Source organism: Elephantulus edwardii, unplaced genomic scaffold, assembly GCF_000299155.1.
Source record: "Elephantulus edwardii isolate Elephantulus edwardi_28Jun2011 unplaced genomic scaffold, EleEdw1.0 scaffold00018, whole genome shotgun sequence".
Lineage (NCBI taxonomy): Eukaryota > Metazoa > Chordata > Mammalia > Macroscelidea > Macroscelididae > Elephantulus > Elephantulus edwardii.
Window position 1 is genome coordinate 20,424,091 of NW_006399768.1, and position 16,983 is coordinate 20,441,073.

The 16,983-nt window shown below is 38.7% G+C and overlaps 1 protein-coding gene across 1 annotated transcript in view; it reads left to right on the forward strand.

Annotated features, from left to right (window-relative positions):
* Nucleotides 1–16,983, forward strand: part of TENM3 (teneurin transmembrane protein 3) — a 674,684-nt gene that overhangs the window by 451,571 nt on the left and 206,130 nt on the right. Inside the window, exon 5 of the mRNA XM_006882227.1 lies at nt 15,419–15,541. Within this exon, the coding sequence (XP_006882289.1) occupies nt 15,419–15,541 (123 nt within the window). The remainder of the gene's footprint in view (nt 1–15,418; nt 15,542–16,983) is intronic.

Sequence of the window (16,983 nt, forward strand, 5' to 3'; positions counted from 1 at the left end):
CAACTAATGGTTGCTAACATTATTGACTTTTGGCACTGAATTAGGACTTTATACACATTCTCTTAATTTTCCAGGAAACTTTTGCCATAGGTGACTATAATTCCCCTTCAATAAAGAGAAAGCTGAAAATCTTAGAATTAAATGATTACCCAGGATGCAACCGTAACTGAGAGAACAGTGATGCAGCTGGGCACTGGCTGACATTGTCCAGTTAAAAGGGATTAGTGAAAACAAAGACTTTAATCTATTGAGTAATGTTTGCAGTACTCAGGATTTCTAGGATATGTCTAGTACAAAATGAAAAGTTTGGAATGTGTGTCAGTCATGAAAGTAGTATTAGAGGTACATATTTGAAAGTCATCCATCTACAGGGAATTGAAAGATGAAGTCATAAAAGTGGTTGAGATGACAGATACGGGAAGACTTTGGTGAATGGTATCCATGTATTCCTTATAACTCTCAGTGATTATATTACCCTTTGCAGCATACCAAATTCTCCCAGCACATTTATTATCTCAGAGTTTGTAGCTCAGAAATTTGAGCCTAACTTAGCATAAGATCACTTCTGGCTCAAAGTCTTATTGTTTAAAACTGTGAGCCAGGTCTGAATTCTTATCCAAAGGTATTAATGGGGTGGTGGAAGTATTTACTTTCAAGCTCACTTTTGCAGTTTTGGCAGCTAGTGGTCTTTTACCACAGGCCTCTCTCCACAGAGCCGCTTCATACCATGGCAGCTGACTTACCCAAGACAAGCAACCCTAGGGAAAGAAAGAGAACGACCAAGACAGAAGCCATAGTATTTATAAACTACTCTCAAATAACTCCCATCCACCCTTGCCATCATTTCTTCCATATATTTTTCACTCAAAGCAAGTCACAAGGAATGAAGACCAGGAGATGGAAATTATTGCTTGGCAGTTTTAGAAGTTACCTACCATAATGGCTTATCCATGATGGTTTATTTCTTCCTTGAACTACACATTATTAGTGTAGAAGATTCAACCTACTCAGGATCAGGACTAAGAGAAACACCACTCTGCGCCTGCACCAAGAAGGAAATGCAACGAATTACATCTTAATTCATAGTAAAGCTTCTTCCTAGAGCAAAAACGCACTCATTCTCCTCAAATAACATTGTTCAAAGGAAAATCGTAGGGATTCAGCAGGTCAGGGAAGCGTAACCCAACTCTATGTGGAGAAGAACTGGAATATGCATGAATGTGCATTAATTTTCATACAAGGATGCTTTGAGGACACTGCAGCAGATCGATTCCTGGAAAGAGAATCAGGAGGATAGAGTGATTAAGATGTGTGGTTGGTGATGCCAAATACTTTTAAAATACAAACAGGATGAATATTAACAAGAGGTCACTTGTTGATAGTAGGTATAGCAGTTCCAGAGACTACTTGTATCCACTGAGAAGCTGTAGTGTAGTAACTTGGGGCAGAAGTCAAGATGAGAAGAAAATAAGGAATATTTGCTCATAAAATGGGGGAAATGTAAAATATCTGGATGTACAAAAGAGTGTATTCATTTGAAGGAAATCAGAATATGCTCTCTTTTTAATCTTAATTTTCTAACCTAGCATATTATTTGTGCTCTCTCTCAAAATCCTGTGTAATCTGTACACTTTAATAACATTGTTTTTATATCTTCTTCCAAATTATTTATAAACATGCAAAAGTGGAAAAAGCAAACCCGAAACTCTTCAGAGTTTAAATCATTCACAGCCAGAGGCCGTGTGGCTCAGTGTTCTGTGAGAGGCCATGTGGCTTAGTGTTCTGTGGGTCACGTAGTTCTGTCTACGACAGAGCCACAATTTGTTCACGGTAACAAGGATTTTCTGTGGGGTGCCAAGTTATGATGTTTTTAAGCTATAAATCAATCGGAGAGGGCCACAGCTGACAGTCTCTAACTCAGTACATAAATTTGTTTAATCATTCTGCTTTCCTCCTGGCATCTGAAATTTGCACCGTGACCTTTCCCCACTCCTACCTTTTCCTCTCATCTGATGGAGTGGTTTACCATTTAATCCTGCATCTTTACTCTGTACATGAGTTGATTCTAGCTATCTCATGGGATTGTCACTTAGGCTTCTCATAATTGCCTCACCTGCAACCTTAGGGCGAAAGCCTACTGGGAACCATGGGGTTGGAGGAAAAGTCTCAGCACATCGGGGTGGAGGGGGAATATCTTTCAGCTAAATTGTGTGTTCAAGGGTCTTTTTTTAAATAAGTATCTTCATTTAGAAAGTGCATGGACTGTGAGTGAGCACACCCATGGAACCACCTCCCAGGCTGAAAAATACAATATTACCAGCACTCCAGAAGCCCTCTGTAGACTGTGGTGATTCCTATTGATTGATTTGTGCCTGTTTTCAAACTTAGGTACCATTCAGTCTTTCATGTTTGGATTCTTTTGTTCTTTTTTGTTTGTTTCATTTTCATTGCTTGTATGTTTCATTTGTATTGTTACATTATTGAAGCTGACTTTTTTTTCATGTGCAGTGCTGTGTAGAATTCTACTGTATGACTATATTATAATGTGTTTATCCACTCTATTATTGGTCAACATCTGGGTTGTTTCTATTTCTGGACTATTAAAAAACAATACTTCAATGAATAAGCTTGTTCATGTCTTTCAGTGTTGGTGTGTACATATATTGCTGTTAGATTAAGAGACTTGTAGACCAACTGGGAAAGTAACCACCATTTAAGAGGTTTTTAATATAAGAAAAGTATATTAAAATTCCAAAGAGGCAAGTTGCAAATGCTCATTCAAGAAAGTAACCATTCTGATCATTGATTAACTTAGAGGATATTGGTGATTCAATGGTAGAATTCTAGAGGAAGGCTCAGATAAAGTGAGAAAGACCCCCATCAAGATAGATTAATATGGTGACAGCAGCAGTGGGATTTAAATGTATCAGAGAAGGTTGAGATGGTACAGAGTTGGACAATATTGAGATCTCTTATTATAGCGTGGCTGTGAGTCATACTCAATACTTGACCATAACAATGCCACATATAGCTAGAGTCTTTGATCATCTATGGAAAGCAGTTGAAGTCTTCTTCACTTTCAGCCAATAGGTTTGTATCCTCTTCAAAACTCGGCTTGTTGATGAGTCTTTCTCTGATCCTGATGCCTTCTTTTTATTGATAGAGTCCACCTACTCCAATGATTTACTCAGCATATTGATTGAATAGGTATAGAGAAAGGATACAGCCCTGGTGCACACTTTTCTTGATTTTAAACTATGCATTGTTTCTTTGTTCTGTTCAGACAACAGCTTCTTATTCTAGGTATAGGTTTCCTATGAGGCCAATTAAGTGTTCTGGGATTCCCATTCTTAATGTTAACCATAGTCTGTTATGATCTACATAATCAAATACCTTTGTATAGTCAATAAAACACAAGCAGACATTCATCTGCTGTTCTCTGATTTCAGCCAAGATCCATCTGACATTAGCAGTGATATCCCTGGTACCTTGGTCTCTTTTAAACTCAGGTTGAATTGGAAGTTCTCTATCTATGTGCTATTCTAGCTGATTTTGATTGATCTTCGGAAATATTTGATATGTGATACTAATTATATTGTTTGATAATTTCTATTTCTGTTGCATCACTTTTCCTGGGGATGGAAATAAGTATGAATCTCTTCCAGTGAGTTGACCAAATAACTATTCTCCAAATTTCCTGGAACAGACTAGTGAGCACATTGAGGGCTGCATCTGTTAGTTGAAACATGTCAGTTGGTATCCTGTCAGTTTCTGAGGCCTCATTTTTTTTTACAATGCTTTCAGTGCAGCTTGAACTTCTTTGTTCATCACTATCAGCTCTTGGTCATATGCTACTTCCTGAAATATTTCTGTGTCAATCAGTTCTTTTTTGGTATGGCAATTCTGTGTATTCATTCCTTCCATCTTCTTTTAATGTTTCCTGGATCATTCAGGATTTTGCCCATAGCAAATCTCATTTATGCAATTTAATTCAATTTGAGGATTGAATTTGTTTTTCAAGTCTCTCATTTTGAGTTCTTTGTTTTTCATTCCCTGACTACAGCTCTTCACATATTCCATTATAATACTTTGCTTTGTCTTCTCAAGTTCCCCTTTGAGATAATCTGTTCATGTCTGCATTTCTTCCCTTTGTTTTGGCTTTTGACATTCTAGTGCAATTCTCAGAGTCTTTTCTGACATTCATTTTGGTCTTTTCTTTCACCTATCTCTGTCGTGATCTTTTGTTCTCTTCATCAGTGATATAGTTTATGTCATCCTACAGTTCATCTGGTATTCTATCATTAATGTTCAATGCTGTGCCCAGGCCCAGGTCCTTTCCCTGGCCTTGCCTGGTCCTGCTGCCCCCTCATCCAGAAAGAACAAAGACCACCTTTTGGCCTGAACCTTGAACATTCTGGACCTGGTGCCACCCTCTTGCTGAAGGAGCCTCTGCAACCAGAACCATATCTATGTTTCCTGTCCTTAGGAGTGCTCTTATGACTATTATCACTTCTCTCTCAGTTTCTTGTATTGAGGGAGGGGGCATTATTGCTGCTCTTAATAGCTGAGAAATGTGCATGTATGCTTGTTGTATGCTGCATTTATGGATGCACCAACTTCTCTCTGAGATGTATTAAAGCAGAGTTTCCAGATTAAGATACAAGGAAGAAGGATTGGTCATCTACTTCTGCAACAACAGGCCTTCAAAAATGTTATGAACAATAAAGCCCAGCTATGCAGAAGCAGAGCCCTCAGAATGGAAGACATGCGACATGAAGACCAGCTATGAATATTCACTAAAAATTGGAATGGGTGTGAATATAGGAAAAGTGAACCTTCTGAAAAACTAAATTCAGCAAATAAAGATTGACATACTAAGTATCTGAAGCAGCTTTGGTAGCATAGGGGTAAAGAGTTGTACTGGCAACCTGAAAGTAAGCAGTTTGAATCCACTACCTCCTCTGCAGGAGAAAGATGGACACACTCCTCCCACACAATTAAATGCCTCTGTACACTCCCTGGAGGGTCAGCTGAGGGTGGTTCCAACTTAATGGTGCCCAACAGCAGCATCAGGCATTAGCATGCTGAAGTAGACTGCCACTCTGAATCATGTAGTCATATGACTTACTATGCTGGGAATGAAAAATTGAGGAAAAATGGTATTGCATTCATAGTAAAAAGACTATTTCAAAATTCATTCTTAAGTACAGTGCCGTGAGCAACCAGATCCTATATATGCACCTACAAAGAAGACTGATAATACCACTCTAACTTAACTCAGAAATTGACCAAACATGGGATCAAGATGTATAAATTGGAGAGTGGAATGCAAAAATTGCAAGGAAGGAATGATAGTTGAGAAATATGGACTTGGAGACAGAAATGAGGCAGAAGAACAAAAGTTGAGTTTTGTATATTCAGTGCACTATTCATCACATATAAAGGCCAACTATACACATGGATCTCACCTAATGAAGTACACAGGAATCACATTATCTACATCTGTAGAAAGAATCATTGGAGAAGCTCAGTATCAGCAGTAAAAACCAGGCCTGGTGCTAACTGTGAAACAGACTATCATATGCAAGTTCAGATTAAAATGAAGACCTTAATCTTTCCCACTTGACTTTAAAAAAAAATCATCTGTGATAATGTGTGTTAAACTATCTAAAATACCTAAAAAAAATCATCTGGCACTATAGAGTATAATTGAAGAGGTACTTCTGTGGAAGTTTATAGTCTTACGTTGCCAGTACTTTTCCTGTAACTTTAAGTAAATAAAGATAGAACTAAGTGTATTTTTACTGTTATTAACATCATTATCATAGTTTTTCTCGGACTCTTTATTTATTTTATATCTTGTGAAAGGAGGCTCAGCCAGGTGCTTACTAATATTCCTTTTAGCTCAAATATCCTCTGGCGTTCTTGCTCGCTGATTTCATAGCACTTATGAAAAGAGGAAAATAAAGCTAAGTCTGCACTGTAATATGTTATGGTAGTATGTTATGGTGCAGAAGGGAAAAAGAGAAAGAATTAACATCATTTAGCATGAGCCTGGTTGGTTTGTTGATAATCTGAGGCACAAAAAGAACTATATAGCATGTCTATAGTACTACAACTAGTAAATTATAAAAATTTCTTCACAATTTCACACAGTGAAGTTTTTTGTGTTTTTTTTTTCACACAGTGAAGTTTTAATGCTTAAGGTTTATGATGAGAAATCCGTTCTACCTAGTGTTCCTAGCTACAACGGCTATGGTATCTACTTATTGATATTTTACTGTTACATTTCAGTGATTTGCTAACACAGTTCCTTTCATGCAGGTGACATTATTCCGGTTTGACCATGCTAGAAACTGAAAATAAAATGTTTATATTTGACTTCTTGCTTCACTATGACTTTCCACTCAGAAGTGACGGGACTGACAAAGACCCCAAGATATGTTTTCCAACCACATTATTGTGTTTGAAAAGCAAAAACCTGTGACTCTGTCATCATGAATACTCTTTAGAGTGTTAAGCAATGCAAAGAGAATTAAGACTACATTTTAGAGCATTCCAGGAACCCTCAGGAGAGGGGTCTTAGTCTCTGAAATGCCTTAACTCCCATTCTCAAATCTGGATAATTCTAAACATCAGTGCAGCTAGAGCTGAGTGATAATATTTAGTATTGCTTTGAAACGTTCCTTCTACACCATCTTGGTATGCTCAGCAGATACCTATAAATCTTACTCATCACCTACACAACAAAACCTGTTTTAATAACTGGCTTAGTTAAATGATTCTGATGCTGATGCCGTACCACTGATTGATGAGTCAAAAAAGCCATTGGTAGTGTCTTTGTAGACAGATATAATGGTATATCAGAGTGCTGGAATTTCAGAGTGCTGAGATGGGGACTCCCTGTGTCAGAGGGTGCAAATTCCAGATCATGGCACTATTATTCAAGTTATTGCATTTCTGAGTACCTCGGCTTCCTCATCCCCAGTAAAGAGGTTGCAATGATGATGATGATGAGGTTTCATAACATTTTCTTGAGGATTAAATAGGTTAAAGCATAGGAAGTACCTAGAATACACAAATGTTACCTGTCATTAGTAACCCTGCCTTCCCTCACCCCAAACTTACAAGCTTTGCTTTATGTTTTGTTGCTCTCAGAGAGCCATTATCTGTAGCCCTTTGCCCTCGCCAAAGGTACATTTCACATCTCTCTGTAAGATTTTCACACTCCAGTACTCTCTAGTAAACTAGAACAGAATGTGGGGATACACCATTTGTCAACATCAGGTAAAGGTTTAAGGCTAAGCTTCCTGGCTTCTCTTGAAAAGTCTCCATTTACTCCGATTTAAATTGAAAAGTAGTAATAGTAAATAGTATTTAATTGGCTCCTTAAAATGATTAAATGAGAAAATACGGACAAAGTACCCGCATAAAACCTGACGCATATTAACTTTTTAATGCATGCTGTATTTTCATATTTTGGCCTAATGAATTTTTTAAGTTTTTATTGTTATTTAGGCAAATGTTTACAAGGTAAACTAGTTTTCTATTGAGCAGCTTGTGTACATTTTGTTTTGTGACACTGTTTGCAGTCCCCACAATGTAACGCCACTGTCCCCACAATGTAACAGCCACCTTGTAACTTTTCTCTGGTTTTCCCTGCTCTGTCCTGGTCCTCCTCACCTTTGAGCCTTATTTGTCGGCAAATGCTTCCCTTTGGGTCTCCTTGGTATATTATGCTGAGTAGTATCTTGTTCCTCGGTGTTAATATTCACTTTATAGGCATGACTTTTTGGTTAGATGAAGGTTGTTCCTTGGGGTAGTAGCTTTCTTTTCATTGAGACTTTCTATAATAAAAATGCATAATAAATCTGTTCCCCTTGTTGTTGTTATGTGCCATCAAGTTGCCTGTGACTCATAGAGACCCTCTGTAAAGCGGCTCTGAAGCCTGACCTGTCCTGAGACAGCCTCACTGACCCACACACACCTACCCCTATTGCTTCAGTTACTATATAAATTCATCTCATGTGGGGTCTTCCCCTCCTGTGCTGTCCCTCCACCCTTCCAAGCATGATGTCCTTCTCCAAGGATCTATACCTCCTGGCCACGTGCCCAAAGTATGTGAGATGGAACTTCAAAATCCTAGCCTCTAAGGAGAGACTTGGTTTCATCCTCTCCAAGACAGGCCTATTTGTTTTCTTGGCTGTCCATGTATGTTCAAGACTCTTCTCCAGCACCACAACTCAAAGGCATCAATTCTTCTGTCATCCTTAGTCCAGCTCTCTGATGCATAGCGTGTAATTGCAAAGGCCATGGCCTGGGCAAGGCACACCTTAGTCTCTAGACTGACGTTGCTTCTCAGTACTCTGGAAAGGTCCCCGACAGCAGATTTTCCCATCCAGTTCATCGTTTGATTTCCTGACAGCTGGTGCTAAGAGTGTTGACTGTGGAGCCGAGCAAGCTTTGTGTTCCCCACATGGCAAAGAAATAAAACAGTTCTCCAAACACATAACATTATTTTGTTAACATCCGGCTTCTATGCACTATCCCATGGATGACCTCAGGTTTTCAAAGTCTATTAAAGCCAATAATATGATGAGCAAATATATCCGTTAAGAAGACATTTTTATGTTAAAAGCTCAGAGTGAAGACGAATTAGGTTTCATGGAAACATTGACCCTATTGTACTCATTATTGCTGCCATCCCACAATGTGTCTGTCAAGTATCCAGACTTTTTCTGTATGTAAAACCAGCTCTCATTACTTTGTTCAGAAATTGCTGAGATATCGGCAACCTTGAAAAGTGTATGAGTGATAAGTGTTTAGAAAGCTCCTGACAGTTTGCCATTCAAACACTACATAATTTAATGTAAAATGACGTAAGTTATACCTCTTTGCAAGATGACAACTTATAAATTTAAGAATTATATAACCTTTATCTTAATACATGAATATCAGAATATAAAAGCCATTTCTGGAAAACTATAATTTAAGCAAAATTTATAAATGTGTACAAATATATACAGACACACAGTGGTAGATGTGGCTGTCTATATTCAGTATTAATCTTCTTAGAGCATGCATTTATATCAGATCCCTTTAAAGAAAGAATGTATCAGTAGAATACCCCAAAGGCCTTGTATGTTGACTCTAAAAGAAAAAAAAATTAAATTAAAAATTACTGACTGGTATATTACAGTACTAGTGGGCCTTAGGGGGCAGTGGTGGTATTTTCTCAGCTAACTCAGAGGCTGCAAACCTCCAGAAGTTTGAATCCACCAGCAGAGGAAGATGGGTAATTTCCCCATTGCTGTTTACAGCCTCAGAAGCCACTGGAAGGTCAATAAATGAAGTGGAACCAACTAAACAGATCCACACTTAACACCCTTGATACCAGGAAATAAAGGGACACTTTACACTGGGAAAGTCTACATTTAAGTACCTCTCCAAATTATTGAGGGTTAATGATGGTAGTTTGAGGACTAAGGTACAACTGATTCAGGCCATAGTCTTTCTGATCACTTGCTATGCATCTGAGAGCTGGACAATGAATAAAGATGATGGAAGAAGAATTGACACCTTTGAGTTGGGGTGTTGGAGAAGAGCACTGAACATCCCTTGGATGGCCAAGAGAACAAACAGATGTGTCTTGGAGAGGGTGCAGCCAGAGTGCTCTTTGGAGGCAAGGATGATGAGACTTTGCCTCACATTCTTTGGGCATGTTGCTAGGAGGTGCTATTCCTTGGAAAGGAGCATGATGCTGGGAAAGGTCGAGGGTCAATGAAGGAGAGGAAGACCCTCAACCAGGTGGATTTATATGATGACTACTGCAATGGACCCTTGTGTGTCAGGAAGTGACGCAGGAGAGAACAGGGCTCAGATCTTTTGGTCTTAGGGTCGCTATGAGTCATACTTGACCCAATGACACCTAACAACCACAATAAATAGCAGTAAGTTGCATTGTATTAGTTGAATGAACCATAACCTCTTATCATACAACACTATTGTTGAGTTGATTACAACTCATAATGACCTATGGGAAGGAAAGTAGCACTGCCCCCTAGGATTTCCAAGACCATCAGTCTTGAGGAATGTGAACTTCTGCATCTTTCTCTCATGGAGCAGCCGGTGCATTTAAATTGCCAGCCTTTAGGTTAGCATCCAAGTGTTTGAACCACTGTACCACCAACATGCCTATCCTTACAGTAGGGTAATCATTAGTTATTAAGAAAATAAAATAGTCTTTGCAGTTGCTTGCTATGCATCAGAAAGCTAAACAATGACTATGGTTGATAGAAAGAGAACTGATCCCTTAGAACGGTGGTGCTGGAGAAGAGTATTGAATATACTGGGAACTGCCAGGAGAACAAACTGGTTCGCCCTAGAGAGTGTGAAGCCAGGCTGCTCCTTGGAGCCAAGGATTCTGAAGCTTCATCTGACATACTTTGGACATCTTTCAAGGAGGGACAGGTCCTTGGAGAGGGACATCATACTTGAAAGTGTGGCAGGACAGAGAAAGAGAGGGAGACCATTGATGAGATGGATTGATACAGTGACTGTAGTAATGAGGGTAGGTGTGTTGGAGACAGTAAACTTGGCACAGGATAGAGCAGGTTTCAGGGCTTTTGTACATAGGGTCGCTATGAGTTGCAAGAGACTCGATGGCACATAACAACAATAATTCTAACTTATGTATTTGTTTCCTATTTATTAACTCTTCCCATAAATTGCTATAATCTCTATCCATAGTAATGTTTTCTTAGATTCTTAACACCTAGAAAATAGAAACATTCCTAACTTTCATTCAGTAATTTAAGAGATCCTTATTTGAATTTACTAGGTAGCAGGCACTCTATAAAAGTTGATAAGATAAGAAAGTAAAATAGCCTTGAGAGAGAAACTTGCCAAATCATGGAAGACCTCACCTACAAGTTGACACTTACCATATGAGCATTTAAAAAGAGAAGGGACTGATTTTCTTTCATCAGATGTCATAGTCTAGACAGGTAAGAGCAAATTGTTCAGCAAACTGGAGTCCAAAATAAGTTAATGAAATACTTATCTAGTAAAGAAATGTCCTGCTAGCCTTTAAATGGTGAGCTCTGATAGCGTAATCTGTAGGGAGTTGCACTGCCTTTCCAGTGGTTTGAATCCACCAGCAGCTCTTGAGAAAAATGTGGGCAATCTCCAGTGTGATTTACAGCCTCAGAAACCCCCTCTAGTCCATACTACGAGTCAGTTCTGACTAGATGGTAGTAAGTGAGTAGCTTTCAAATACAGTGTCTAGAATATTCACAGTTGCTAAAGATGGTAGATATAACAAGCCATATTTTTTTCAAATTTGATGTTTCACATTGATGATGAAGCTTTAGATCACATATTTTGGGCTTGTTGCTGAAAGAGGTTATTCCTTGAAAAGGACCATGATGCTTGGAAAGGTTGAGGAGTGGCTGAAGAGAAGAAGACCTTCAGCCAGATGGCTTGACCACAGTGACTACAGGAATGGGCTCAAGGATGTCTGAGGTCCTGAGATTGGCACAAGATAGAACCGGGTTCAGATCAGTTGTTCATAGCGTCACTAAGAGTCGTACTCAGTGGCACCTAACAACAACATCCTAGAATAAAGATTGACCCAATCTGAACCACATCCAAAGCCCTGCTTTATGCACTGCAACAGGCAATATGTGTAACTATATATATTGAACATTTATTAGGACTTTGGACAGTAGTAGTTACCACCCTTCCTATAAAAACACTCTAAGAATAAAAAGATACCATTCTCCCTTTCTTGATAAATTTCAGCATGTATCAAAAACTCATTGTTCACCCTCCAAGCAAGTTTTCACACAAATGCCACCTTTTTAACAGTGCAGCTATATTTTTATTGTTGCTGTGTACTGTCGAGTCGGAAGCAACTCATAGCTGACCCTCCAGCACGTCTTAAGGCATTAAATCCCTAGGGAGGAGAGTGCCCGGCCTTTTCCCACGGAATAGCTGTGGATTCTGACCACGTGCCTTTGGGAATGCAGCACCGCTTCTTACAAGCAGTAGGCCACCAGAGCTCCCTCTCAATATGTGTGGTGAGAAAAAATGTTTGCAGTGTCTCCAATTAATCCTCTTGCATAATATGATAATAGGATTGCCCAATGGGGATTTAGACATTTTAGGGATTAAATCTGTGTGCTGTGGAAGGACTCTCTTGTGACTTAGTTCATGGGGAGATGTGCTGCTATCCCAAAGGGCAGCGCCTCTCTGACGGTTCCATCTCACCCGGGAAAGATGGGAGATTTCCTTGTGTGCTATTTACAGCCTCCCAAAAACACACTGAAGGGTCAGCTATAAACTGCTTCTGACTTGTGGGCAATGAATTTTGAGAGACTCCATCCTTTAGGGTCTCTGTGATTCAGAATCTATGACAGCAAGTTCTTTTTTAATAAAAATTATTTTAATAATTGTATCATTGTATATTAAATATTTTCAATTCTGACTCATAGGGAGTGCCTCTCTATTACAGCATAGCACTGTCCCATAGGATTTCCAAGGTTGTGATCTATGCTAAAGCAGACAGCTGTTTCTTTCTCCTATAAAGCATCTCGTAACATTGACCTTTCTATTACACTTCCTCACTTATTCCCTGGAGCCATTAGGGCACTTTAATAAAATAGCAAATATATTCATAAAATTATAAGTAATTTTTTCATAAATCATAATAAATTTCCAAAGTATGTATGTTGTTGTGGTTATGTGCCATCAAGTCACCTGCAACTCACAGTGACCCTATGTACAACAGCTCTGAATCCTGCTCTATCCTGAGCCAACATTATTGTCTCTGACACACCAACCCGCATTACCCCAGTCACTGAATCAGTCCATCTGATCAATGGTCTTCCTCTCTTGTGCTGTCCCTCCTCCCTCCCAAGCATGACATCCCTCTCCAAGGACTGTTTCCTCCTTGCAGCATGCCCAAAGTATGTCAGATCAGACAGAGCTTCATAATTCTTGCCTTAAAGGAGCAGTTTGATTTCACACTCTCTAGGATGAACCTGTTTGTTCTCCTAGCAGTCCATAGTATATTCAATACTCTTCTCCAACACCACAGCGCAAAGGCATCAATTCTCCTTCTATCATCCCTAGTCATTGTCTAGTTTTCTGATACATAGCAAATAATTGCGATGAGCATAGCCTAGATCAGGCACACCTTATTCTCCAGACTGACATTGTTTCTCCTCAGTACTCTGGAGATGGGGTATTAAGGGCTTAGTGTTTAAAGTGGCTTTCCTAGCCATTGAGTTTGAATTTGCCCTGTCATGGGCAGGAATATGCAAATAGGCTATGTTAGCCTATCCACAAGGGTATTGACTAGTCTCACTAATCCATAAGGGGACTCACTAGACTTACCATTAAGTTGAACAAATCCAGCAGCAGAAAAATATAAACTCATCACTAGCAAAGAAGCAGCAAGAGAATGGAATGTATCATTCCAAACCAGAGAGTTGTGCAGGCCAGCCTAGGGCCTACAGAAGCAACAGCCGTAACAGCTACAGCAGAGAACCAGAGACCTGACATGAGGTGGAATGGACCTTGGGACTGCAACCCCACACAGAACCAGAGCTAAGAGTCTTTTGCCCAAGTTTGTTGAAGGACTGTAGGGAGGAGGGGGCAGAGGAGGGAAGAGCTGTATTTAACAGCATTAAAAATTGTGTGTAACAATTGGCTAAACTCTGAGGCTCAAGGCTTAGGAACCTGCAAGCACATTTCAGAAGTTGTCCTGACTGTATTCTGGTTGTTGTTGTTGTTAAGAGCCATCAAGTATCAAGTTGTAGTTGACTCATAGAGACCCTGTGAATGAAAGACCTGAACACTTGTATAATTTTCATTATTTCTAGCTTTGCGCAGTAGCAGTACCGTAGCCAATGAGGTTTACCCGAGGCGCGATTATTGCTAATTGAAAAAAAAAAATAAATAAATAAAATAAAATAAAAAAATTTTCATTATTTCTCCAAGTTCATCGAGTTTCCAGAGGCAAGCTGTTTCAGAAGTGGATGCCACTCCTGCTTCAAAGCTTGTTTTAATCGGGGAGCTCCACCAGACACTGTCCACCATGGGTAACCATTATCACATTTGACACATCAGTGTCACAGTGTTCAGCATCACAGTAACCACGAGTCACCTCTGTACAGCAAATGGACAGACCAGTGCTATACCACTTAGAATGTTTGACCAAAACCAGGCCTAAGGACCTCAGATTAAAAGTCAACCACCTTTGGGTTGGTAGTATAATATTCTATTCACGAGGCCCACAGAGCTCTCTGTGTTGGTGTTGGTGTTATATTCTGGTACTAATCTTAATTCTAGCCTTTTAACTTCCCCGATATGTTCTGTGTAGTCTGTAAGCTATCACATTTGATTTTGGACCCAGTAAAGCAGTTATATTGGTGCTGGGATGAATAGAAAGAGGTTTTGGAGCATGGGGGGAATGTGTCTCACTTCAAGGGAATTGGTTTTGTGTCGGTGGTGGTAGTGATGGGGACTGTTCCCCTTTGCGGAATTGACAAAAGTCAGATGTGGCCTTCTCCAAATGCTTTGCTCTTTTTATAGTGTGTTGTTGTTGATTACCTTCAAGTCAAGTAAGACTCACAGTGACCCTATGAACAAAAGACCTGAAGCTTTTCTATAACTATCGACATTTTTCAAAGTTCATAGAGTTTCTAGAGGTATGTTGTTTAGGAATTAAATGCCACTCCTGCTTTCAGATTATAAAATTATTGTATCCACATCAGAAACTTACATGAGATCATGTGATACATGGTTCTTTTGGGCTATTTTTTTGAGCTGTTACTGAATTGTATGTCATAGATTTGAAGCTTGTGTTTTTAAAATTAGAACATTCAAATTTTATTTTATTTCATTTTATATGTGTGAACAAATTTTAATTATTTAATATACAAGTATATTTATTTGTGATTTTTTTTTTACTTTTACCTTCATCTAAATACAAATGGCTATATGTCTCATGAGAATCAACAGGCAGTGCAGTGAAGTATTATAAACTTACAAGTGTCCTAATAGAAAAGCTTGCCCAGTGCTGTTATAGTCTTCTGTTTACTTGAATGATTATGAAGAGTGGAAGCTGGACAAAGTAGAACAAATGGTGATTCATTTCTATAAAGTTTCCTGGTACCAATTAACTAAATAACATCAAGTCTTTATTAAAGTGCTGCCATATTGCACTGCATTACTATGTAAATTGCATTATTTGGAGGAACTGTTCTGTGATTCTTCTTGTACATTTACTCTTGGTATTTTAGAAGATGAAAATATTAACTTTGCATATGATCCTTGTTATAATCATATTTACTATTTGCTATCATAGCTAAAAGCAGTAGACCTTTAAGCGACTTATATTCTTTACCCCCAGCAATGCATCTATTTGGCCTCAACTGGCAGTTACAGCAGACTGAAAATGATACGTTTGAGAATGGAAAAGTGAATTCTGACACCATGCCAACAAACACTGTATCGTTACCTTCTGGCGACAATGGTAAGAGAAACAATTATAGCATTGTATCTTTCTTTTAACATCTTCCATGAATTTATTCTCATTTATATCCAGTTTTATGTAGGAGAGGAAGAAGACTTTATAATTACAGATAACATTTTTTAAATGAATGCTTTTAATTTATTTGAAAGACTGAGAGTTCTTATGTTTTTGTGAATTGATTAGTGCATGTACAGGATTAATGTGATTTCTGACTTCTGGCTTAATGGATGAGCTCTTTTGCCTTTCCTTTCTTCAAATATGTGGTGCTGGTGCTGGTGCTGGTGCTGGTGCTGGTGGTGGTAGAGGTGGTGGCAGCGGTGACGGGGTGGGGTGGGGTGGGAGCCTCCGAATCAGAACTGACTCGTAGCTCTCCAGCGGGTTTTTAAGAGGCAGTAGATGGCATAGGAGAAATTGTCCATCCTTCTTCTGAGGAGCAGCTGGTGGATATTTTCAGTCTTTCAATAAGTTATAATTGGATGTATGATTTCTTCTATTGTTTTAAGTGTACTACATTTTCTTCATTCAGTTAATATGTGGAGTTGGAATTCTGTACTAACTTTGTTATAAAAGCTTTTAAATACAAAATAAAGGATTACAACTTACTCACCCTTTTCTCCAGATGCCTTTTCTTCAAACCTTTAAGAGTTTACACTTTCAGCTGACAGAGACTTTCAAGTCACTATGCTCTGAATTATAAATTGAAAATGGAATTCATCTGTTCAGAAGATGTTTTATTTTTTAATATAAATATTAAAAGAAAAATGCATATATAATCTAAAATATAATATATATTATGTTGTTGTTATTGTTGATTTCCTTCAAGTGAAGCATGACTCATAGCAGCCCTTTGAACCAAAGGCCTCAAGCTCCTCTACAACTACCAACATTTATTAAAGTTCATAGGGTTTCCAGAGGCATGTTATTTAGGAAATGGATGCCACTCCAGCTTATACATACTTGTGTATTGCTGTGTTTGTGTGAATACACACATCTAATTTTTAAATTCTTTTTTAAATCAGTATCCAGTAAATGCCAGTTGTCATCAAGTCCCAAAGGCTACTTACTGTGTGTCAAAATAGCACTTTGCGTCATTGAATTTTGATGGCTGATTTTTGGGATTTTTATGCAAGTGGCCTGCCAGGCTTTTCTTCTCATTTACCCTTGGGAGGATTCCAACCACAAACCTTTAGGTTACCAGCTGAGCACAGTAACTGTTTGTGCTAAATCTTCCCATATAAGGCAAGAACACATCTTGGTATTTGTCATCCTCTGGCTTGTCACAAATTGTCATGATAATCTACATCTCCAAGAAGCCAGAGCAAAACGCCGTCTTCTCTTACCTAATAGATATATCACTTGTCCGTCTTTCTGTCTTCTTTCTCTTTTTCTCTGTGTATTCTATGTTGGCATCAATTATATTCATCTTGATGTAGCCAATTTCT